Raw genomic sequence first — 25141 nt, 5'->3', positions numbered from 1 at the left:
CACTAAGTCCTCATATAACAGGGACATAAAGCCCAGCAACCCCCTGGTGACACCACAGCCATCCCCCATAGGGATACACTACACCAGTGTCCTGTAAGTGACACCACAATCATATCCTATAGGAGACACTGTGCCCATCTTGCAGGAAATGCACCATGGCCAAATCCTATCCACATCCCATAGGTGACACCAGGTACATTTCCCATATGTAACTATGGGACACCCCCAGGATGCAGCAGAAATGGAGGGTGAGCTCAGAGTGGGGCTGAGGACAGAGCATGGCAATGGCTGGGACAACAAGCACGGGATGAAGGGCATCTCCAGCCTGCACAGCCCTATGGGCAGCCAGCATCACGCTGCTCCTCCTCCCAAGGGCTCTCACAGCCTCCATGCTCAGTGAGTTAAAGCCAAGAGCTCAGCCTCACAATGTGGGCTGGAGAATGAAGCTGGATGTTGGTGGGTATTCCCAGAGCAGCCATCCCTGCAAGCAGAGCAGGAGGACACATTAAAGCTCACCTGCTTCCAACCCTGCACCACAGACTGGTTGCCCACCCCCAGCTCAAGGTGCCCAGAGCCCATCCATGGCTGTGGGCACCTTCATTTCTGCTGTAGGCAACATCAGGGACTGATGGATTCCATAAACCAGGGGAGACTTTGAGCTGATAGAACAGCTGAAGGTGGTCAGATAGGAACATACAGCTCCAGGAACTGAGCTGTGGTTAAAGAGGGGCCATTTCTGAGCCCTCCCCTGTTTGCACCATGAGGGTGTTTGAAATCAAACCCCTAATACTGATGGAGGGGCAGGAAGCAGAGAGCAGCAATAAGAGCACAAAGCTCCCTGTGCCCATAAAGCACCTAAAGGATTGCTGAGCTGGGAGCCCTGAGATGCTGCCCAGCCCTAACACAGTGCATGGCTGCTGCTGAGATGGGGGTAGGAGCACTGCAGGGTGCGGGGGGATTGCAGCACACGTTGCTTTTCCCTTTACTTCACTGCTGGGAAACGTGCAGCCCCAGCAGTGCAAGGTACAGAGGAAGCATCAGGAGCAGAAGAGTGAAGGGCAGGGCTGAGAGATACAGAAATGAAAGGGAGGAAGGCTCAATTTCAATGCAACCCCAACAGCCAAAGGCAGAAAGGAGCCAGATGGGGCTGCTGCAACAAACTGAGTGCCAACAGCTTTAAGGATAACAGAACTGAGACCCTTCCTGCAGCACCCAGCACTCACTGCTGCCCTTATTGAGGAGTATAGAGGTGCTGGGAGGGCTCACACAGCCCACAACAGAATGTCTGCAGCCCCAGCTCAGGACACAGCAACAAATAGGGGCAGAACGCTGCTAAATCTGCTTCCAACTTCAGGTTCTTCTACAAAAGCCCATTTTAAAGGTATGATGTACACATAAACATGGGGACAGATGCAAGTATTGAATCTTCAGTGAATATCCAACACCCCAGCTGAGTTCATGACTGTCATGAAACCGTTCTCAATGGCCACAGGAGGGAAGGAGCCCCCCTGGCTTCCTAAGCCTCAGGTCAAAACAAGCAGCATTTCCTGGGGGAAGTCAGAGCAGCAGCTGCTGCTGAGGCTGGGAAGGAGATGAACCAAGCAAGGTGCTGCTCTGGGAGCTGGAAGCTCTCAGTGTTCCTTCCCATACACAGGGAAAGACTCACCTGCTGCAGCTGAGGAGCTCCTGGGGATGAAGCTCATTATTTCTGCTTAGAAAATGGGTTGGGAACCAGACTTCATGCAATGTGGCAGGGCAGATGCAGGCACTGCCTCCATCAGTGGAGGGGGGGTGTGTGTTTATTCCTCACCTTTCAGGACCTTCACAATGCTGGGGATGCTCAGCTCACTTTCCTCTGCTTGTCCAAGAACACAAAGGCTGCACTTTGGGTTATTTCTCATACAATAAATGTGTCCCTATGACTCACAACAGCAAGGAGCTGTGATGGGCACAGTGCAATGCTATGGTTTAATGCACAGAGAGAAACCCTTCACAAGACAGCAACAAAAAGATCAAGGCTGACACCAACAAGTTATGTTGCTATGAAATTTATATCATTCCCAATTTATTATGCATAAATCGCTCTTTAAAACTGCTTTTATCATACACTTTCTTTATCATCACTGCATAAAGGGCACCAATTGTTGCTGCAAAACACTACAGAGAAAGGTCGTTTTGGACTCAGTGTGGCACAGCTTTCTTCTCACAGAAACAGCCTCAGGGAGGAGGGAAGGGGTCTATAATCCTATAGAGAGAAAGCGATTCCGAGGACCTCAAAGAACAGCTTAAAACAAACCCAAAACCACAGAGAACTGCACATCTCTGCACTCCGCTTGGACCACACGTTACAAAACTGGTTTAAAAAGGATCCAATCTGAGGCAATTGTTACCTGATGCATTCGACTGTAAGGTTCTGATTTTGCATTAAGGCTTCTGGTCTTCCCCATGGATTGGTTCAGCAGCAGGCAGTCACTGTAGGGAAAGGGCTCGGTGGATCCATGTTAAGTCATATCTGCATTTCTCTCTCTTGGTTTTGCCCCTTTATTAATGTTTATTCTCACACCGGGAAGAACAACTCAAGGGGGTGTATGAAAAAAACAAGTGAAGCAATGCACCGCTGACTTGTTTAACATACAAAGTAAAGACATCTTAGAAACTAGGTGAATAAATTAAGTCTCGGTTAAGGACATGAAAGCTCTCCGTGAAAGCTGTGATTCTACACTGTGATTCTCTTGCTACATCCCCATCCCTGCAGGTTTGCACTCTAAGAGGGACACAGGGTGCTGTTACATGGTCTGACAGCCCCAGCCCTGAGCACACACGCTCTGTTTGTTCACTGGAGATGCTGCAGCTTTAAGGTCATTTACATTCCCTGGCATTTAAGTTACACTACAATATGCAAAAGTCTTTAACAGCATTTGTCAACACTGTCCTCAAAGAACTCGGAAATGAAGTTCAGCACTCTGCTCACCAAGAAAGAACCAAACTAAGACACACTTCTGGGAAAGGAACAAGACACCGCTTCATTAGTACTGCCCCCACATCTACTGGCTTCGTTACAGCAACCCGCACGTCTCTTCCATGATATTTTTTCCAGCAAAGGGGAGTCCAAAATAAACCAAAAACCCAGCATTTCCTCCTTATAAGAGCCAACAAGTCAACCTCAGCAGCAGCCAAATATTGCACTGCCATTAATTCTGTGCACAGTCTGAGCGGTGAACTCATGGTGTCAGTGGAGAATTCATGACAATGCTGGCTCAGTGATGTGAAGACCCAGGACGCAAAGGAAAGGGAGAACACAACAGTACCAGTCACACACTCAAGCCCACATGTTGGCTTTTTGGAGGTTAAAATTCATCGCTTTCAACTGCATGGAGCTGTGTGTCATCTGCATCCGTCATGCTGCTCTCTTGGGATTCGTCTGTGCCAACTTGGAGAAAGAAACAGAACACAAAATTGGTCAAAACTTGACTACAGTTCCTGCACAGCCAACTGCAGCACAGCAGCAACATGTTGGTACCTCATCAATGTGAAACTGAGCTCCTGCCCTCATCCCCCTCCCTCAAGAGGCTTCAGGAGCCATAAGGTCTTTTCATTGCAATAAGCTGACCCCCTGCTAGCTTAATACAGTTGAAATAAATGCATTTAGAAAGGAACTGGGATCACAAGATACAAGAACCTGCAGTCTCCTTCACTTAACAGATGCTCGCTCCTGTTACCCACCACATCAATACACTGTGATTGTGATCACTCCACTTATGATCCAAACGTACACCTTTTATTTCAGTTATATTTATAGGACAGATTAAGTTGCGGGGCTTCCCCCAACCTCCCACCCTCTGCTCCATCATCTGACTGCCACTGAAGTTCCAGTACTCTGTCTCCATCTTCTGGTGACTCAGCCCACAAAGTGCACCAGCCTTACATGCAGATTATATGCAGGTAATCCAACCTCAACAGCAAGAGGAAAGCCTGGCACATCAGGAAGTGCAGTGCAGCTCCCCATATTGAAAGCACAGTGGGACAGGACCACTAGGAATTACTATGATATACACCCTAACAGCTTTTCCAGGTGAAGATTTAGGGATGCAGAACACGCATATGCAAAATACAAACCTGATTCATAGGGATAACATTCACTGATTTGCTCTTCTTGAGTTATTGGTTCCTCGTCATCTGGAAGGTAACGTTTATCGATAGCCTCTTTAATTTGGTTGTTGGCTCCTTTGGGATCTAAGTCCATCGCCCAGGAGAAATTCATTAGGGCCAAATGGGTTTGCCCCAGCTTTTTATAAACCTAAAATAAAAGCATGAAATGCTACGTTTACAAGGTGCTGCGTGAAAGGTTGGACAACAAACATGGTAAACCACAATTAACTAACACATATGAGAAGCAGTAGAGTAGATTCAAACATTTATTACACAAGTCCAGAGGGAAACAGCAAAAGCATGTAGAAAAAGTGCATGAGTATTTCTGCCTAAGTGCCCAAATTTAAATGAAGTGATCAAATGAAATTAGCAGCCGACAGATTCAAGAACATAAGGAAGTGGTTCTTCAGATGTAATTTAAGCCTCGGAACTCCTACAGCCTCATTAAGATTTCCCACTTCCCAAACTGATACAGAAGGATATCGCCTTCTGTAACCCTCCTGCAAAGGCCATCAGCTGAAACAGACATGGAGGAGTAAAAGCACCCCACAGACACTTACTCAGCACTTCTGATGCAATATTAATACATTTGAGCATGGTTCAACACTTTCACATCTCCAGACCCAAACAACCAACACAGATGACTGATGGACAGCCTAGCCCTGAAAGCTGTTCTAACTACTGCAACCTCTTTGCAGTTAAAGATCTCAATAAAGATCCATTTCTTGCTTTCTAAAATGAATTCCTCTGAGACAACAGATGTAAAAGAAGACAACAGGAGCTTGGGTTATCTTTTCTTGGATGGTTATAAAAATAGCTTGAGGTTCTCCAGTCTTTTAAGGCTGAAAGCTGTTATGCTGGAGAGCTGTGAGATTACATGCAGCAAGTCTTATTGAAGGCTCTGTGAATTTTACAATGCTGCCCAAATGTAAACAGCTTGGCAACAGGCTTCAAGTTTCCTCATTAAGCAGACATTTCTGCAGTGAAGGAAAACAAAGTGCTTACAAACGCAGTGAAATTTCACCTACCTTTCCTATTAAGAAGTAAACAAGAGACTCTTTGGGAACAATCTGCTTCAGTTCTTCAAGTTCTTGCAAAGCAGACTGAAAAGGAAGAAAAAAAATAAGCACAAGCTGGCAACCAGCAGCCAGTTATTGCATTGCTGAACTGCAATTCAGTGCTGATGCAAACCTCGCAACTTACATATAGCACACTCCACCACAAACAACAGTATGGCCTCATCAGAAGCACCTCAAGTTTCTTTTACATTAGTTTCTCCTTTAATGGCTATAGAATGTTATGGCCCAATTATTACAGGCACAGAATAAATACGCTGGGCTCTGGTCTCCTATAATAACATCTAATTTTTTTTCTCCTGCTCACAGGTATCCTCTGCTTTTGACTTTTAATCTCCTGCTCAGTGAAGGTGGCACTTCTTGAAACAAATGCTTTATTAGCTGCTCTGCCTCAAGCTCTTCCTGCTCATGCTTCAAGCCTTAATGCTTATCACTGCATCCCCATCCACTGCTGTAGCAAGTAACAGATAATCTAAGGTTGTCTACGTGCATCAAATCTCACCTTGTATTTCTCATTTGCAAACAGTACAGAAGCTCTATGGAATTTGCATAGTGGGTTCTTGGGGTCGATGTTAATTGCTTTGTTTAGAGTATCCAAAGCCTTTTCAGATTTTTTCAGTGCGTGTTGGACCTGTAACAGAACAGGAATAAAATCTCAAAAGGGGAAAAGAATAAAGTAAATTTGACTGGTGCTGCTACGTTTACTTACAACCTGGTCCTACTGAGTCTTAAAGAAACCAAGCTTTCTTACAGGTAAGCTTATGCTATCAGGTTGAGTTAGTAAGCCATTTCAACACTGGCTAAAAGCAATTGGGGGGAGGGAGAAAAGAGGATTTATTTTCTGACACAATCCCACGGTTATTCATTCATGCAATAAGATCCTCTAATAGATCCTCTGAACTTTGTTTTGTTTGTTTTTGCACTTCAAGTTCAGGAAGGTTGCAGGTAAAGGGCAGAGGCAAATCGGAACATAACAAGGAGAGAGCTGAGTGCAATCTACTTACTACTCCAATGTGACACAGTAAGACTGAGCTCTGAGGATTGATATCAAGTGCTTTCTGGAAATGCATTTCTGCTAAACTGAATTTCTCCTGTTTGTAATAAATCATTCCCAACCCATACCTGCAAAAAGGAAAAACAGTTCCATTAATAAGAGTGCATCTTAAATAAACTAATTGTCATCAGCAAATATGGACTGGTAGAAGTGGCACATATTCAGAAATGACTCAATGACAGAAAAGTCTCACAAAATTCACAGCAGCGTTTGCAGCTTATTCCTCCCAAAGGTGCTCCATATCACAGCAGAAGGGGGATGAAGCAAGACTTACCATGCATTGTAGTGCCTGGAGTTGACTCTGATTGCATTCCTAAAACAAGCTAATGCTTTGTCTAGCTCTTCTGTTAACACAAATTCATGCCCCAAAAGGGTGTAGGCGTAAGCATAGTTTGGATCAACTTGAATGGCTCTCTGGAAGAACTTGATTGCAATGTCATGCTCTCGTTGCAAGCTGAAGCAGTTCCCTGCAGCACACCATGCCTAATAAAAAACAGCATTCTAAGTTAGAAGTGTCATTTCACAACCTGCAGAATGACCGAGTTGGAGCTAAACAGATCTTCTGTCACTGATCTATGCAATTATGTCACTTGCTACTAGATTATAAACAACAGTTTTAAAAGTACTGACCAGTTGCTTCACTAAGTCCTCCTTCCTCTAGTACAAAATAGAATGACCTGAATAGGTTCATCTCCAGCAGAAAATCCCAACAGACTCCACAGCTTCCCCCACTCTGTCAAGAGCAGATTTATATCCCCTCCACACACATACATACTTATTATTGGGGCACATGTCAGCTTGCTTGCATGTCATGTGCATGTTATAATACCAGCTCAACGGACTTCAGCATAAAAATATTTTCAAGCAGCGTTGTACAAGTTGTGCAGGAAATATGAGTGCCAGTGAATTACAGCAGTTAGAAGGTAATATGAGAAAAAACATCCCTTATCTTTACATACAGGCATCAGCAGGGACAATTGATCAACTCATGATCTTCCTGGATTAACAATGTCAATACATATTTAAATCACCATTAATAGATTAAAGGTTCACAACGTGCCCCATATAAGCTGATATTCTAACGCCAAGCAGCCATTTCAGGCATCATCAGCTCAACAGGCAAATCCTGCCACCTCCCTCTCCAGTTTCACCTCATATTTCTCAAGTGAGAATGAAATCCTAATCCAGCTCCAGTCCAAGTTCTGTTCCCTGTCACTGTCTGTGCCACACACAGTTACTCATCTCACTGAGCACCACAGCATTTTGTACCTCTGGTGAGTTTTTATCCATGTCTGTTAAATCCTTTGAAAGAACTGACAGAGCAACATCTTTCTGCAGATGCCACAGCGTAGTTGAATAGATCTCCATGCCTTCTACTCTGTAGTTTTCAATCCTCCTCACTTCTGAAAATATCCTTTCAGCCTAAGAAAGGAAATGAGAAATCAGACTTAACAGCAATTCCACCCACTCAAACAGAGCACACAGATCAAAGTTAGAAGCCTCATATGTCCAGAATGAGAATTCTTTGCTATGCAAACATGAGGCAGAGCTACGAGTCCTGTTGTATTTTTATCTTCCCCACCAAAGGAAATGACTGCACTCCAATACAGTTAGACCAAGCAGAATTCCAGCTGCCCTCCCTGCTTGTGACTCCTGCAGGAAACAAGCACAACAACTGTCAGGGCAACAGAGAGAATAAGAGCTGAACGGCTGGATTCATCTTAGCTGCTCATTTCTGTTGTGAAGCAGTTTGCTATCACCTCAACTGTACAAATGCAGTAATTTCCCAGGCTGCAAAGGGAACCAGGTCATCAACAAGATCTGAATTAAATAAATAAGGGGGGGGGGGGGGAGAAGAACACCTGGTTTTGGAACCTGAATTGTTTCAGTGATATTATTTACAGCACTGCAGTACAAACAGCTGCATCAGCCCAAGTGAGGGTGAAGATGGGGAGAGGCAAAGGGAGACTCCCAGGACTGGATGCAAGAGGAAGTAACTTCAGCATTAAAAGAAATCTGAAGCACAACTCAACTTCAGGAAAGAACGACTGCTGACAGACTCAAAACCAACCATAAGCAGTTCCTACCTGCATGTATTCTGCAAGTTCAAAGTAAGCTCTCCCAATCTGGCACAGCACCCAGCCAGTGTTGTAGTGGTGAGATGGCAAATGGCTTAAAATATTTATCGCTTCTTTGCAGTTGTATGAGCACAAGGCTAAATAACCTTTCCCCATGTCACGAAGAAGGCTCATCAAACCTTCTAGGAGAAAAATACAATAAGTAAAAATGGAAAAAAACTGCTGAAATTCATTTACTTAAAACAGCTAATCCTCATAAGCTTCACACTGTGGCACTGCTCCTAATTTTGCATATGAATATCTTCCAAGAGTCCTTAAGCAGGCTTATCCACTCTTAATTCACAACACAACATTCTAAACAGCAGTGGAAGTCAGGTGTTGACAACTTCTCAAGCCAGCAACAGAACACTCAGGAACAGAGAAATGGTGAAGCTCAGGAGAAGTGGATTTCTGCACTTACACCAACAACTCAAACTTATTTTTTTTTAGGTCTCAGTTTCCTCATGTCTGGTATCCATGGACACATCTGCTTGCTGCCTGGAAACTTTATGGAGCCAAAAGAGAGGAATTCAATAGCTTGTCTAGGATTTTCTGTCAAACTGGACAAAGACTTGTGCTTAAATAGGAAATAGCAAGGGAGAATAGACAACAAACCTAATTTTAAGATAATTGAATTACTCATAACTCCTTTGAATCAGTTTCCAGGGTTCCTGCCTGAAAACATCTTAAACACTCATAAGAACCAGAGTCAGATACATTTGCTCACTGTTTTTTTCATCCTATTATTTCATTCGTTCTCTGTAAGTTACATTGAGTTCAGTGTACTCCAACTATCTTGATAATTACAGAAGAGCTGCAGGTTGACTGAAATGATACACATAACTAAAGCAATTTTCCCCTCCGTCTAGACTAGAGGGAGCTTATAAGCAGGAGGGAGAACGACTTTTCACACAGCAGACAGTGCTAGGACAAAGGGGGATGACTTTAATCTAATAGGGGAGATTTAAGCCAGATGTGAGGGGGAAATTCTTTACGAGGGTGGTGATGCCCTGACACTGCTGCCCATCCCTGGAGGTGTCCAAGGCCAGGATGGATTCTGGCCTGTGCTGCTGGGGGGCAGCCAGCCCACAGCAGAGGGTTGCAAGTGGGTGAGCTTTGCAACCATACTATGATTGAAGACATACATCTACCAAAGTTTGACCTTACTGAAGTCTGATAACATTCAAACAGACCTGCTGCTGCCTTCTGTAGCGTAAAAGCCTGGATCTGTGGTGTAACAGTAGATATTTTCCCTTCTGAAATGATGGAAGAGTCCAGTTTGGTAATTTCCAAGCTATCATTTATGTTTGGCTGAGTTATCCCTCCCTTATTTGTTTTACTTTTTGTTTTCCTGTTTGCAATCTTAGGTGGAAACTTCATTTTTAATTTTTTGCTATTTTCCTGCAAGCAAAAAGAACAAAAGTCACATATACAAAAGAAATTAATTCAACTTAACATGATTAACTTGCAAGTTCAGTAACAATGTATTTATCCCTCTTCACAGCTTTCGCAACAGTGCCCAGCTGTCTGTAACTGAGTTCAAAAGTAAAACACCTCCTAACTCCACTGAGTGCTTTGTTTTTTAACAAACATTCACATACATTAACCACAGTCCACAAGCATTTGTGCTCTGAAGTCCTGCTCCACTGATTAAAGAACAGAAAACTGACAAGAAAAAAAGTCAGCTTGCTTTTAGAGAAGCAAAGCATCCAGCTAAGAAATTCTGAAATAAACATATCCACACAACACAGCCTCTTGTCAAATGGGTTGGCAGCTAGCAGCACAACTGCACTTGTCATCCCAATACACATCTTTGTTTTTGTTTATCACGACCTTCTTCCCACCCCTAGTGGAGCACTCTTGAGAACGAAAAGGAACATATGGCATCAAGGCATGTTTCATATAGCCTGATTTTTCTGCTCATGATGGAGTTTAGGAACAAACTGCTATGATTGATGTTTAGATGGGGAAACTATAAGGCAGTGCAGTGGCATGGGTAAGGAAAGCCTCTCAAGCTTGGGAAAAAAATAAAGCATGGATTCATTACCTTTGTTGTGGAGCTATCACTAGTAAAAAGGCGAGAGCTTCTTCGAGGCAGTGAGTTTGGTGGAGCAGCAATTGTTGGGCTCAATACCTGAGGTGTTGTACTGAAAGCAAACAGCACATGAAAGTTAAAGACTTTGGTTTCACTCTTCTGGAAACAAAAATTGTTTTATTGTTTTAAAGAAAAATGCTCAAATACTGAAGTACCCAACTACCTTGTCTGTGGACCAGAGCTCTGTGTTTGTGCAACGAGGATTGGAGTGACCTCCCGGCTGTTTCCACTCTGGGAGAAGACTGACTTTGTTCCAGCCTGGCTGATCCTGGTGACTGCCTGCATAACACAACGTTTCTACAGGTTTGTTATTATGACACTGACAAGTTTCAATTTCTATCAAAGCAAATCTCTTCTGCCTACTGAACTGTGCCCAGAGGAAAAGTATCATTTCCACAAAGGTTTCCCCCCCGAGTTGTAAGGAGAACCCAAAGTATTCCTCATTCTCTGCCTGAAAAAGTTGCCTATAACAACTTCCCAAACCTCCACACATGTTATTTAGAGACATGAAATCTCCATCTAGTGGCAAGAAACTACATTAAGCATTTGTACAAGAATAAAAGGGAATTAAAAAGTGTCACATTTTAAGCTCCTTATCCACAGGGAGGAAGTTAAAAAACCAACCCAGCAGTCTCAGAATGAATTCCTGTATCACACTCACATCCAGAAGCCCCCCACCATTAACATCCCATGGTGGCCCTTACAGAACACCATCTAAACCTGCTACTCCCTTTAAGACTTTGGAAGAGTTTGCAGTGCCAGCTTAGCACATCAGTTCACAGCATAAATCAGTAAGTTGAATCCGCAAGTAAGACCAACAAGCAAAAGCAGCAACAGCTGATGGATTATCTAACTTGTAAAGGTTCTGTCCTTCCCTTTCTTCCCATTGCCTTGTTATCTGAGGACAGCTGAGGCAGCCAGCGTGCAAGCTTGCCCACTCAGATAGGAAGTCTTTGAATCAATCCTAATGTTTCATTCATTTACGTAGGTGTTTCCTAGGAAACTGCCTCCATTAAGTCATGCACATCCTAGCCACAGCCACACTGGAGTGTTTGCAAACTTGGCCATTTGAAGTGAAAATGGCCAAGTAATTACTTACATTGGACAAAGCATGCATGAGAATTCTAAGCTATTTATTAAAATGCATTAAGTGTCTGTATTTAGGGACTAGCAGTAATCCACCTGGGCAGAAAGTATTTGCAGAGACCAGTGAAATTCACACCAGGGGGCTCCTGTACCTCACCTAACAAAGCAACAAAGGAGCAAGAAGGATGTGATTTCCTGAAGCCCTGCATCTACCACCCAGCACAATTGAGATGAAATACAGGGGAACGCTACAGCAAAAAGGCACATGCAACTCCTGAATTTAACAGGAATACATGGAAGTATCCTCAGGTTTTGCTTTGAGAAAGGAACAAACGGTTCTTTAACTGCCATCAACATTCCACCTCTCATTTGTCACTATGGCAACTACGACATTTTCTTATTGAATAAGATAATTTGTAGTTTCTTCCAGACAAGGTTTTGAGTGCTCCTTTCAATCTGCTATCAGTCAGTCAGCTCTCCACGGACCACCAGCAGTATTTTAATTATCTCTGCTGTACTCTAGAATTCAGGAACTGTTTGCATGCTGATGAAGCTTCTAGTATTATTTGAGGTTATCCCTGAAGATACCCCACGTTAAAGAAAGAAACTGAAGTGAAAACTTCAAGTTCTGACTGTTTTCAGACTCCAGCTTGCACATAAGTTTCAAATCCTCTGCACTTCAGCTGTTATTATCATCTGTATATTCCTGCTGGGTGCAGGATGACAGAACTGATGGCACCTGCCCCAGGTTGTCCCTCAGGCCTCCCAAGCAACTCCAATGGGGCAGCCTGCAGATAAATGAGCATTTAGGGGCATGATGGAGGGCTTGTTTTTACTAGTAAGAAGGGACACTTTGCCTGTATTTACAAAACTTTGGAAAAATGAAAAAAAATATATCTGTTTTGCAATCCAAAGGAAGTGACAGGATGAGTTGAAAACATTTACAATGCTGTTTGAAATACAGCATTTTCTTCCTTATTTGCTCAGCTGAAGAGAAAAGTTGTCAGCACAATAAACTTTTTGTTGAGGCTCTGGGAACTGTGAAACTGTCATTACTCCAAAACTATTTTACAGAAAATTTCATTTCAACTGACACTTCTTAAAAGTCTAAAAAGTTTTGCCAGGGAAACAACCGGCCAATTGCATTGCAATCGAAGAACTCATTTACAGTGTGTTTGGCTTTAGTTCTTTGAATCTGAATAATGGGTTCTCCTTTTAAAGTACACACACAGAACAGCAATTGCATCCTGGAACGCAAAGTACCTTCTTTGAAGGTGCTCCTGTGGATGGCACATCAATTACAGAAGAAGAGTTGGTGTAGTTTTGTAAATAGGATCCATCTCCAGGGCTTGGGGTTTCTAGTGGCAAAATTCCAAAGCTGAGAACAAAATGAAGAGCAAATATTTAAGTCCAAATATTAGGCCATGAGACTCAGAACAACTCTGTGACCAAAGCACAGACCCAGATGATCTGCTTCACTTCAGAAACACTCCATTGATTTAGGTTTACCCCCCCAACATCTTACAAATCTATTTCTCATCTGTTCTTAAACCTCAGGAATAACACAGAACTTTCTTTGCCTCCCTGTAAAAACAAGTAACAAATACAGATAATACAAGTATTAACAGTTGTTCCTATAACTAAAACAGCATATAGAAGATGCCTACTATATTTACACATCCTTTAGAAAAGAATCACTTTTCAAGGAAAGCTCTAAGAGCAGCTTTTCATGATAGTTTAAAAAGAACACATCCAATCTGGAATCAAGACTTCTCCAGTGTTAATGCAGCAATAAGAAACAGCGAATCAAGAGGTCTTCCCTACACTAATTATAAAATACCAACTGCATGTTTAAAGAACAGAAGAGATGAACAATAGGGCCAAGAGCAGTAAGTGAAGTCATTTTGCTTTTGCTTCTGTAGCACTGTTCATAATGCACTATCAGCAAGTCTTGCGCTGCACAACGCAAACCAAACCTAGCAGAAGAGCAGCTATCTGTAGAAATAATCCATCTGAAAGACTCACCTTGGAGTTAATGGGCTCAAAGCAGCAGGTCCTCCCAGTAAACTTCGCCCAGTTTTTGGTTTATTTTGAGCCTGTTTTGACAAGATAGCAGTTCCTGACCCAAGAGGGACAGCATCTGGTGAAATGACAGCTGAGTCAATGTAAGACATAGAGGAATCTGTGTTCAAGGAGGAGTATTTTGCATTAGAGGATTCTAGGTTGATCCTGTTCAACTCCTAAACAAAAAAAAAAACCAAGAAAACCAACTTTTAGTTACCCATGCAGTGTAGCTTTAATAAGTATTTTAAAGTCAACCTGGAAGAACTGCTTGAATACAACAATTAGAGCAAAACTCACAATTGTGTCTTGCGGTGTTTCCATCAGCACAGTCTCAGGCTGCCTGTGAGATATGTTGTGATTAGACACCAACGTTGTGCAAGTGTTAGGCAGACAGCTGCTGAAGTTCTGTAAAGATGTTAATTTAAACGTTTGGTCGGGGTCTGGTTTTTCACCTGTAAGATAGGAAGGAGATTTGAATGTTCTTCCTCTGTTAACGTGCTGAAGATACAAAATGAATCAAGGAGCATGGAGGGACAGTGTACTTTAAGAAGAGTGCATTCCTATTTTGTTATTTTAAAGGCCCTAACACAGAAATCAGAAGTGTGTTTGAACTGTAAAACTCTGGACAGTTTTATCATTCTATTCAACTGAGGTTAGTCTCAGAAGCATGGTTTCTCAGGGTATCCTAACTGCAGGTACCAACACATGCAGGACTGTTAAACCCACATGTAAAAATCCCAAATGTAAGAAGTCATGAACATCAAATGGGACAGAAGCTCTGGACACGGGTAAAGCATTTAAAACCTATTATTACTCACAAAAACACGCCTGAGGAATTCTGCTGGCATTTTCCTTACTAGGTTTGGAGTAAAAACGCATATTGTTGTGCGGGGATGGCAAGTTGGAAAATGGAACTTAACCAGCAATGTAGATTGCATCTTCATTAAAAAGGCATCTCTGCAGACCTACCTATTTCACACAGCGATTCAAAAGGGGACCAGAGGAAAGGATTTAAACTAAGGCTCTTTTGGTAACATTCTGATCCTTTGGCAAGCCGGTCTGTCTTGCTGCAAAAAGAATGCAATGGTTTATAAGGAAACTTCAGAACTTTTGTTTGAGATGCTCTCCAGGAGAAGAATTGAAAAACAAAAACACATTAAAGCAACAGCAACATCCCTCATTTTTTTCAAGCCACAGAGACAGAGCAATATTGAGGTAATTAGTCTGGTTATGTACAGGTGGAGGCTTAACACAGTCCATGGAATAATTACTTAAGCACCGGTATGGTTTGAAAGCTGTCATTTTTAGAAAGGTGCTGTTCTTGTTAACAGTTAACAAAACCTTATTCAAAACTTCTCATCGTTCACAGTTCAGAAACATTAAAGTGGGAACATTAGGAGACATTTTGAGAGCTTCTCTGCAGGAGATTTACAGACCAAGATTCAAGTTTTAAGAACGTGACACTTAAATACACATTGAGCATGCAAGAGAGGGGTCTGTTTTCAGGCACTCATGCTCTGGGTAAAAGACAAACCATGCCTGCATTCCTAAGCTGGATGGTTTCCAAAACTATCTGTCTGCATCTATCATTCCTTCATGCAGGCAGCATGGTCTGGCCCCAGAACTGACACTGCTGTACCCTGCGATGGCTGAATTTTTACTTATTTTGGCTAACATCTGATTTGACCAAAACCAAAACCCCACCACTACCACCACCCAGACCCTGAGCTTTAAAAGGCAAAGTGAACAAAGTAGTTTTACCAGTAGACATGTCCCAGTAAGGAGAGCGTAAAGCACGCAGAGTCACCGAACTCCGTGACAATGTCATCATGGCTTTTCTGTTTATTCAACACTCCACCAGATAAGATCTGCTCTCCTTCTGCAAGCCTTTTTAAAAAACAAGAGGTTTAAAGGGGTTACAAGGCTCACAGCACTGGCAGTCCAGTGTTTTCACCCTGCTGCAAACAAAAACAGAAATCCACTGTCAGTGGTCACAAGTTTGAAACAGTGCACAAAACAGATCCTGCAAATTAACATTAAATAATTGATTCCTCCTGCAATGTGGAGTACACAGTACTTGGGAGCCCAATATTTCCACTAGGGAATAGAAGAAAAACTCCATACCACTCCAAAACCAGCAGTGCATCACAGAGCATTTCCTAAAAAGAGCCTGGTTTTAGGCAGTATGCTAAAAGAGAAGCAGTCTTCCACTAAGATGGTCAGAGGGCTGGAGCACCAATCCTATGAAGAAAGGTTGAGGGAACTGGGCTTGTTTAGCTTTGAGAAGAGAAGGCACTGGGGAAACCTCGTTGTGGCCTTCCAATATTTGAAGGGAGTGTATAAACAGGAGGGGGAATGGCTGTTTGTGAGGGTGGGCAGTGATAGGACAAGGGGGAATGGTTCTAAACTGAGACAGGGGAGGTTTAGGTTGGATCTTAGGAGGAAGCTTTTCACCCATAGGGTGGTGACACACTGGAACAGGTTGCCCAAGGAGGCTGTGGATGCCCCATCCCTGCAGGCATTCAAGGCCAGGCTGGATGTGGCTCTGGGCAGCCTGGGCTGCTGGTTGGTGACCCTGCACATGCAGGGGGTTGAAACTAAATGAACACTGGGGTCCTTTCCAACCCAGGCCATTCTATGATTCCAGAAGCTCCATCTTTGAAGTTTTAAGTAAGACACCACCACTCAGCTTGGCTTTGTTTCCCAGCTGCGAAAAGCAAGCTGTAAGGCTCTAGGCTCTCAGTTCATAAGATCCAGCACAGGGATAGGGCACACTTGGCATGTGAATGCCTTTGTTTCTTTCACCATCTCCTGCCTCCACATGAAATCACATTTGTTTGTAGATGCTCTCATCAGTGTAGGCCACTCCTCCAAGAAAATAAGGCACATTTCTATAATAAGTGCCAGTTAAATTTAACATCTTCTGAAGAATCTTCAAGAGATCCCACCTACCTAACTGAAATCAGCTCAGAAAACAGTGTTGTACACATCCAGACTTTGTAAAAGCAAGGGAGAACAATCAGCTTCAGATTTATTCTATGGGGACCTTCCCAAGTAGAGCATTAATGTGATTTCCCTTTCAATAGAAGTAGTTTCAAAAGTGCTAAAACAATGTAGATGGAAATGCAATAAGCCAAGACTTCTCTGCTACTCTTATGAAATCAGATTTGCCTGCTAAAGAAAGCATCAAAGAGCTTCTCCAAGAGACCTGTGTTTTGGTTACATGCTGTGGTTAGAATCATGACTATCACCAAAATAATCACATCATGCTACATCAAACTACACATTTCACCACCCACTAAAGAAACAAACCTTTTTCTTTCAGGTTAAAGAAAAAGGGCCTCTCAAAATGGGAGAAACCCACACCCCAAACCCTGGAATACAAACAAGCTGTCATGTACTAAAAACACACTTCATGTTTTGCAAAGAATACCGCAGTATTAAGAGGTCCTTCAGCAAAAGTTTCTCCCTCCTCTGGTGCCTTATTCTCTCCATTCTGCATCTCAGTCAGACAGCGTTTCCCACATTAGAGCTGCAATAGCCCTGAAGGCCTACACAGAGGCAGAATACCCTCACTAACAAACCCTCTGGGCATTAGGGGCTATAGCTTGAGCTATCTCAATGGAATGGAATCTGGCTGTTTTGCTTGCTTGTTTTCAGAAAAGATTTTTTGTCTGCCATCTTCTCCCCCACGTCCACCTCCAGCATTAACTGGATAACAGAAGCAAGCTTACTGTTTGAGGGAAGTGGCCTGCCCATTAAATCCATACAGGAAACACTTAATGAAATAAGCCAGAGCATCAGAGAAACACAAAAGCAAAACAAACACTTCCCAGCCTGGTCTGCTTGAGCAACCTCAGCAACCAGTCCTCTATCCCCTCCCCTTGAAAACTCCTTTGCAAGTTATTCAAGACCTTCTGGAGATTTCTGCAATACAGGCTATTGCTCATTAGGTCCACATCCGAAAGCAAAATGAATTGAACTTAAAGTTATCTTTAAAGTTGAAGGGTCAGTGAATCATTAAATCACACACTTTGACAGCTATGAAGGAGAAATTAAAAGGAAAAAATACATTTGTAACCCTGGAACAGAACACAGAGGGTTCACTTACTTGCTGAGGTCAACACAACATTTTGCAAGCAGGTATTTACACTGTGGAGTAGTACAGCTGTGTCCCTTTAGGAGCCTGTATGCTTTATATGCCTTTCCTGAGCGGTAGTAACACGTTGCCAGCAAAAACAGTGCTTCTTCTGAGTGTACTAAGAGAAATAAAATGACAACTATTAGTTGGTCGTTTACCACATTCATACAGGGAACTGGTGGGAGCAGAACAGAGCCAGGAACCAGATACAAGAAAGGAAGTACTAACATTAGACAAATTCATTACCCACTGAAGTGTATTTATTTGTCAGCATATAACCAGCTTCCACGTGCTGCTTTCTTGCATAGTCATACTAACTCAACATCTATTGTTATAAGAGAACTTTGATCCTTCTGGCTATCCAATTTAAACAAGCATTAGCCAGCTGCTGTTGAAATAACAGCAAGCCAAGCAGAGCTGCAACTTCTAGTAGAGCAGAAGCACTTTAACCTACTGACCACACCAGGTTTGGGCTCTGAGTGTTACCAGCAAACACCCACCAGTAACACCCAGCAAAGGGTTGAGCTGTGCGTGAACAGCACAACCATGGCTGTCAGGAAGAGCTTCCCCTAAGGAAAACCAACTTCAGCTTAAGCAGCCTAACTAATGGTTTTAATCCTAATTACAGGATTGAACTTTCTCTACTTGCAGTGTCACTTCTACTGCTTTCCTACTCTGTCTTTTGACATGACTTAAACATATTTTTATGACCATTAAAATAGATCACTTACCTGTCCTCCAACATTAAATCTTGTCCTCTTCACTGCCTATAATTATTTAATCATGACTTAGAAGTTACCATTCAGATGCTTTATTTGCCTCACAGTAGGCACAAACTCTCCTCTAAATCTTCTTCCTAAAGCTGAGTTGTTACAGGTTTCTAAATTCTGAAAGAACTAGTCAAGCTTCAGGAGAAAATAATCTCCATCAGAGCAGAAAGCTGGAGTGATCGAGACACGATATCATTTTCTATTACAGAAACTGGAATTGTTTAGGATGAATCATGTCTGCTTCCACACTTCTTCCACTGCAGAGCTGTATTACGTACTGCCCTGAGAATGCTCTATTCAAAGAGCTGGAGCTGGCATCCAGGTTTAAAAGGCTGAGGTCAGACTTGCTGATTGTACTTGCACTTGCAGTATAAAGGACAGAGCAGCTAATCCCTCGAGTAACTTTGAAACCTTGCTGCATAATTGTCAGCTGAAACTGAAAACGCCAGAGAACACACATTTGTGAGACAGCAGCAAGCACTGCCATGCTGAGATGTTAAACTGAGCAGTAAGTTATGGCTGTGGGAAGTATCTGTGTATCCTCACTACTCATTCCCTCTCTTTAAAAGAGATTGAGCCCTATCTTTGTTCACTACTAAGCCATGAAGAATTACATGTCAAAGAAAGGCCATCTATGAAGGCAATTCTCTATAATTCTCTTACCAAAGGTTCAAAAAAAAAAATTTTAAATCAACACTGAAGAAACATCACATTCATATTCACAAAGCACATCAATACATACCTTCTGCATATAACCTTTCTGCGAGGAACACTGCATCGCGGTAAGCATAGTGGTTAAGTGCTTGCCATATAGCAGCCTACAAGACAAGAAAACAAAGAGTCTGTATTTAGAGAGAGATTTAAGGATGCAGAACTCATTAGCTTTTACTGTCAGGAGGTACAGCTCAGCTTTGTTTTAATGGAGTCATAAAGTATGCAGCCTTTAGTTACATCAACTATTAGTGGCAAGGAGATTAAAAAGGAGACAACCACCTCAGCACTGATAGCACAACCCAACCTAAGAACACAGCTGCTTCTCACTAGTCACCATATACAACCATCTGCAAGCCTCGCCAGAACAACTCCACCTGCTACAGTTTTAGCCCTGTGTCTAAGGGAGCACGGATTACTGCAGACCACCAAATAGTACAACCAGAAAGAACAAAGCCAGCCCCCAACTTCCTAGCACAGCACCATTCTGCTCTTGGTCTAAGGAAGAGGAAAGGAGGAAAAAAATAATCAAGGGAGCCCAACCCATTTTAATGCGTTGTGCATAAACCCATTTAAACCATCTCACCTCGAGGCGCGACAAACTGAAAACCAAGAGGACTAGGAACCCTGTGAGGCTGTGAGGCTGTCAATACAAACCTGCTGTTGGTTAAGCATATGAAATGTTCAGTGTTCTTGATGTTGGCTGGAGCAACCCACCGCTTTCTGCTGCCATTTGGTTTGGGTCCTTGCTCACTAGCCACCACTTTATTGCCACTGATGATGGCTGAGGTATCACACAGACACATGAAGGTTATTTACCTTCTGCATTTTGCTCATGTATGTAGACTTGGTCGAACACAGGTATCTGGTGGAGGGTACTAATATTCCTTTCTCACAAACACCAAAGTTTCGTGCACAAAGCTGATAGTATTCAGCCTTTAAGGATGACATTGCTGAACTGAAATGCAAATCAAATGCAGATACAGGCACACAAACTCTGCACCACTGGAATAGCAGCCATAATTACTTGCACTGCATTGCTATCAGCTGAGCTAGAAGCAAGAGCTGTCCAGCAAGAGGATGGAGAGGGGCTGGGGTACATCAGCTTCGTTACATCACCCAGATGATTTTCCTCAGATCAGATGAAAACACCTTCAGGGAAAGGGTGGGGAGGAAAAAAGAATCAATCCCTCATAACACCTGCTTGGTCCTTCTCCCCATCACTACCAGCTGTGGTCCGTGTGTATCAGGGTAGCAGGTAAGACAGGCTGGTTCCAGGACTGCAGCTCCAGTTCCAAAGCAGTTTCCCCACAGTCCAAACTGCCATTTTGCAGCAGTTTTGTTATTACTGAACCAAACAAGAGCTAAACTTATGAATTCAAGGCTCTGTGGTCTAATACTTCTATATTTATATGCAACTACAAACATGAACAGAACCCAGACCCCAATACCACAGACATCCAAAACTAAGATTAAACTCTCAGAGAGAAAGAACTAATGAATGCTGTCTCCAGTAGGAGAAAAGTGCCAGTTTCACATTTTCCCCCCCAAACATCACAAACAGTTACACGGACCATATGCTGCTTCTTCCAACACAAACTTGACAAACTCAGGGTGTGAAAAAAATGTGTGAGTTCTGCTCCAGGGAAGCCTACACAGTCTTTATGAACAGCACACAGCAGAGTTCCCAATCACTATATAGATATCACATATAGATATCACATATATGCACATCACCTCTGCAGAGGTATTTTCTCTTTGGTCTGTAGGTCTCAGCTGTACACTTAAAATCAACAGGTACTTTAAGCCCGTGTAAAAATTATTAATTCTCTGCAAATAATAATGCAAAGATGTTCTTTCTCTCCAGCTGTACTCCACGCTTCAGATAATTTCAGCCAGTGTCTGCATGAGCAATTGCTGTTTTTACCTTGAGAAGCTCCAGGGCCATGTATTGCTGTGCCCCCCAGGTAGTGTTGTATGAGAAGAACTGAACAGAAGGAGGGTGTTAAAACCTTTCAGACTAACTCCAGGTTAAGGCAGCTCAAGGTCTCCTTCTTCCTCCTGCTCTCCAAAGCAGCTCTTCCTTCAGTGAGCCACAAGTGGCATTCAGATCAACCTACCCAACAAGAGCTGTCCTGGAGTTAAAGGCACCGTCTCAGCACACATACAAAGCATGGGGGTAATGGTGGCAAAAATAATAGCCAAAATCAGTATCATCTGGTTCCCAAACAAGAGCAAGATGCCAGAAGATCCTGCCAAAGGCTGAGAGGGGACCCAAGTCATTCTTGGCTAAATCACAGCCGTGTTATACAAGGTATGCTACACACTGGCTCAGAGAACAAGCCTTGCTGAGCAGAGTCCCACTGAACGCAACAAGCCAGCTGGCAGAATCCATTTATGTAATAATAGTCATTTTGCAACTAAAAAGGTGCAAGTTGGAGCTGCGCCTTCATTAGGCTGATTCTGACAGCTGGATCCTCACATGTGTTGCCTATGGGGGTAGTGAGGGGGGAGGAAGGTGGCAGGGATCAACCACACCAGTGCAGTGCTGATTAGCTTAGACAAACTACCACCAAAGAGTATTGCTGCTGCATCCTTTAGGAAGCAAGTTTGGGACTGGAGCATCACTGTCTCTATAGAGTGGTTTAAAGCAAAAACACTTTGGGGGCATTTATCCAATAAAAACTACTTATTCCTGCAGTTCTTTAGGGCAGGACAACCCAGTCTTACTCTCTTCTCTGCAGCAGTGATTACATTTTACATGCACTGCACCCACCAGGACCCAAAGCAGTCATCTCCTTGAGGGTGTGATAAGCAGCTGATGCACTGTAGCTGTCATGTCCGCTCTCTGAGCAGCAAACATACAGACAGGAGGGAAGCTTCATGTGCTGCAGAGTTTTACCATGCTTCCAGAAGAGGTTAAGTGTCCAGGCTCTCATCACCCAGCCTCCTGAATACACACATCCATTTGTAAATGCAGAGCAAACAGGGAATCCCAAAACTACCGCACCAGCTACAGCTCTATGGCAAAGCATCCTCAGAGTCAAGAGCAAGCAAATAAAAGCCAATTCACACACATCTATCCTCAACCTAGAAGATCCTGGGCACCATCCAAGCATCACTTCACATCTAACCCCCAAATCTCAAAGGATAAACCCACACTTCTGACAGTTACACAGCCTTGGGAATTACTTCTCAAGCTTAATAATGTAGTGACATGCTAAGCAATCACTTATAGCACATTTTAACATTTGTTCAAGGTGAGGAGAGGGGAAGAGAGTTTCCAGTGACAGACTCCGCTATATTTGCCAGCTACAGAGGCTCTGGTAAGTAATCAGACACTTATTGGTACTGGATGCTTCCAGCCATGGCAGCAGCCTTGGAGTTCAAGCATCATTCATGTGGGTCACGGCAGATGATCACCTTGAAAAGCTGAACTCCAAGGAAAGCCTTCGCTTTATTTCCATGATGTTTTTCAGAGCTATTTGGAAGGCACCCAAATGTACACAAGATACAAGGCCTTACATCTGAGCTGAAGAGTTTTAAGCTGACCACGTCAAGAAGTACAACAGTGCTCTGTTGTCTACATAAAATGAGTCAAAGCACCTGAGGTTGTGACATTTAATGAGCCAAAAGAAATCTAACCGGTCATCTTGATGTCTTTTAGGACATAACTTATTAGATAATTAAAAGATTACACTTTTAAGGCAACATAGAAGCAGAGATTTCCAGCATTTTTCTGTCAGACTTTGTGTATCTTGCCTACAGAGATGAGTTTGGAATATCAGCCTTGTAGGAGCTGGTGATGAAATGACAAACAGAACATCTCTGCAGTTACAAAGTGAAAAGTAATGTCTGCTTATTTCATGCATACTATATAAAAAAGCACAAATAAATAGAAAATCAGAGATAAATGCACAGAGTCCAGCTAGAAGAGGAACTCAAAAGCACAGTTTAACTTCATTCAAGCTGTGTACTGCAAAATGGAGTCTGATGATTGGAGACACGGTGTCAGTGCAAAAAGAAGAGTGAGCTGATACAGAAAGCTTCTGCAGCACAGAGCTCCCAGCTGTGCCCTGTAACAGCAGATCCAGGCAGAACCAAATGCCAGCCTTAATCTGGATGGCTGCACTGGCAACTTTTCTACCTTAAAAACCAACAGTCCAGCCAAGGCCACAACAAGTAACAAATCCTAAACTTATCAGCATTGCTGTAAGCAGGGAGCAGCAGCAGAATTGCTAACTAAAGAATTATTTGGCATGTGAAGAGTCTAAATAGGGACATTCACTATAGCAAAACCCTACCAAAACTCACAAGCAGATAAAAGCTTGAGAACAGTATTAGACAGGTCTTTATCATGCATTTCTACCAGGGAACTCTCAGAACAGCAAATACTTTCTTCTTGCTTAGTCTAATTAGCAGAGTAGTGGAAACGTTAAGTATTGTTTCCTGTCATTCCCTCTGAAATGCATTCTTGCTCCCTTTTCTAACACAACCCCATGTTTTCCTAGAAGACCCAGCTGCTAAAAAAGCAACACAAATACAAAGGTTGCAGCAGTGCACGGGTAACACCACTGAAGACCCAACAGAAAACTCATTCCTACCAACACATCGTCCCGCACTCAGAGCAACAAAACAGCAGCATCACAAACACAAGGCCCTGCTCTATGCGAGCACCATGGCTGCCACCATCTCACACAAGGTCAGGCCAGCAGGGTGGTGGTCTTCCACAGGAGAAGTCCTTCCTTCCTCATCCTCTTTTCCTTAAAGAAAGAATCAAAGCCAGACTGTTCACCAAGCATTTCTGTAGCACCAAGATGCCTACAGCTCCAAACGTAACAAGGAGAATAAATGCACTGAGAAGCTAAAAAGAGAACATCAATGGGATTAGCAGAAAATCACACAATTAGAGTGATGCACATAAGGGGAAAGGTAGGAAGAAACAGCCAACTCTTATCCTGTAAATCATATCTTTGCAATGGGATGATTGAGAACGAGCAGGAAGCCCATCAAGGTAGGACATGAAGGTAGAAAAACACGATTATGTTGTTTTCTCTCCCAGAGCAGAGATACAAACACTGGGGCACATCCACATCAACTCGTAGGGAACAAGGCACGTCCTTCACACCGGCACAACACGTAGGGAACCGAGCACGTATCGAAACGAGACAGCAGCAAAGAGGTGAGCGGGACGGTTCAACAGGTCTCCCCGGGGAGCTGCGGGGGAGCAGAGCGGCCTTGTGCTGCCTGCACAGCGACGGGGAGACCGGGTGGGATCAGGGGGGTGAGGGGTTGGTCTGCGAGGCGCAGGGGGCTGCTGAGAGCCCACGGGAGGGGCCATAAAGCTGCCACAGGGCCCAGCTACCGAGGAACGGACACCGAGAGCTGCCCCCGAGCGGACAGGGCCCTTATCGGCCTACAGACATGGCCCTATAGAGCGGGCGGCGCCGCTCCGAGCTAGGCCGGGACCGGGCCTCGGGGCCTGAGCGCGGCGGCAGCCCGAGCCCGTCCGCCTGGGGGTCGGTACCTGGACGGGTTCCTGTAGCACCGTCATCCTGCTCCCCTCGGCCTCCTCCTGCTCCTCCTCGCCAAACCCGGAGCGGGGCGGCCCCGGCCCCGCCTCACTGCGTGTCCCGGCGGCGGCGCGGTGCGGCCCGGCCCCCGCTCATTTAAACTCGCAGCGACCGTTACCGGGGCGGGCGGCGGGGAGGGAAGGAACGAGGTGGGCCAAGAGCCGAGTCCGCCCGAAGCAACCGGCGGAAATAGCCGAACCCACTGCCGGAAACACCCGAAGAGGTGGGCGGAAAGAGCCGAACGCTGACGGAAAACAGCCCTCTCGGCAGCCGAACGGAAGCGACTCAGCTGGCGGAAACACCCG

At 43.8% G+C, this 25141-nt stretch overlaps 1 protein-coding gene across 5 annotated transcripts; it reads right to left on the bottom strand.

Annotated features, from left to right (window-relative positions):
* Positions 1 to 2032: 2032 nt before the first annotated feature.
* Positions 2033 to 25043, bottom strand: CDC27 (cell division cycle 27). Of its 5 annotated transcripts, none has more exons than XM_015885817.3 (19): positions 24791 to 25043; positions 19295 to 19370; positions 17753 to 17900; positions 15403 to 15528; positions 14611 to 14708; positions 13939 to 14093; positions 13603 to 13817; positions 12841 to 12955; positions 10655 to 10788; positions 10444 to 10543; positions 9590 to 9797; positions 8367 to 8539; positions 7549 to 7701; positions 6554 to 6762; positions 6230 to 6347; positions 5728 to 5856; positions 5178 to 5252; positions 4117 to 4297; positions 2033 to 3430 (listed from the first exon to the last, which is right to left on the bottom strand). In XM_015885817.3, the coding sequence occupies exons 1-19, from the start codon at positions 24815 to 24817 to the stop codon at positions 3348 to 3350; spliced, it is 2523 nt and encodes an 840-aa protein (XP_015741303.1). In that variant the 5' UTR covers positions 24818 to 25043; the 3' UTR covers positions 2033 to 3347. The 5 variants fall into 5 exon arrangements, with proteins under 5 accessions (XP_015741303.1, XP_015741304.1, XP_015741305.1 ...); XM_015885818.3 differs by having other exon boundaries at positions 8367 to 8536; XM_015885819.3 differs by having other exon boundaries at positions 10655 to 10770.
* Between the last annotated feature and the right edge of the window lie 98 nt (positions 25044 to 25141).

Source organism: Coturnix japonica, chromosome 24 (genome assembly GCF_054131305.1).
Source record: "Coturnix japonica strain WE chromosome 24, WE-NBRP24, whole genome shotgun sequence".
NCBI lineage: Eukaryota > Metazoa > Chordata > Aves > Galliformes > Phasianidae > Coturnix > Coturnix japonica.
This window is presented reverse-complemented; position numbering and strand designations above follow the sequence as displayed.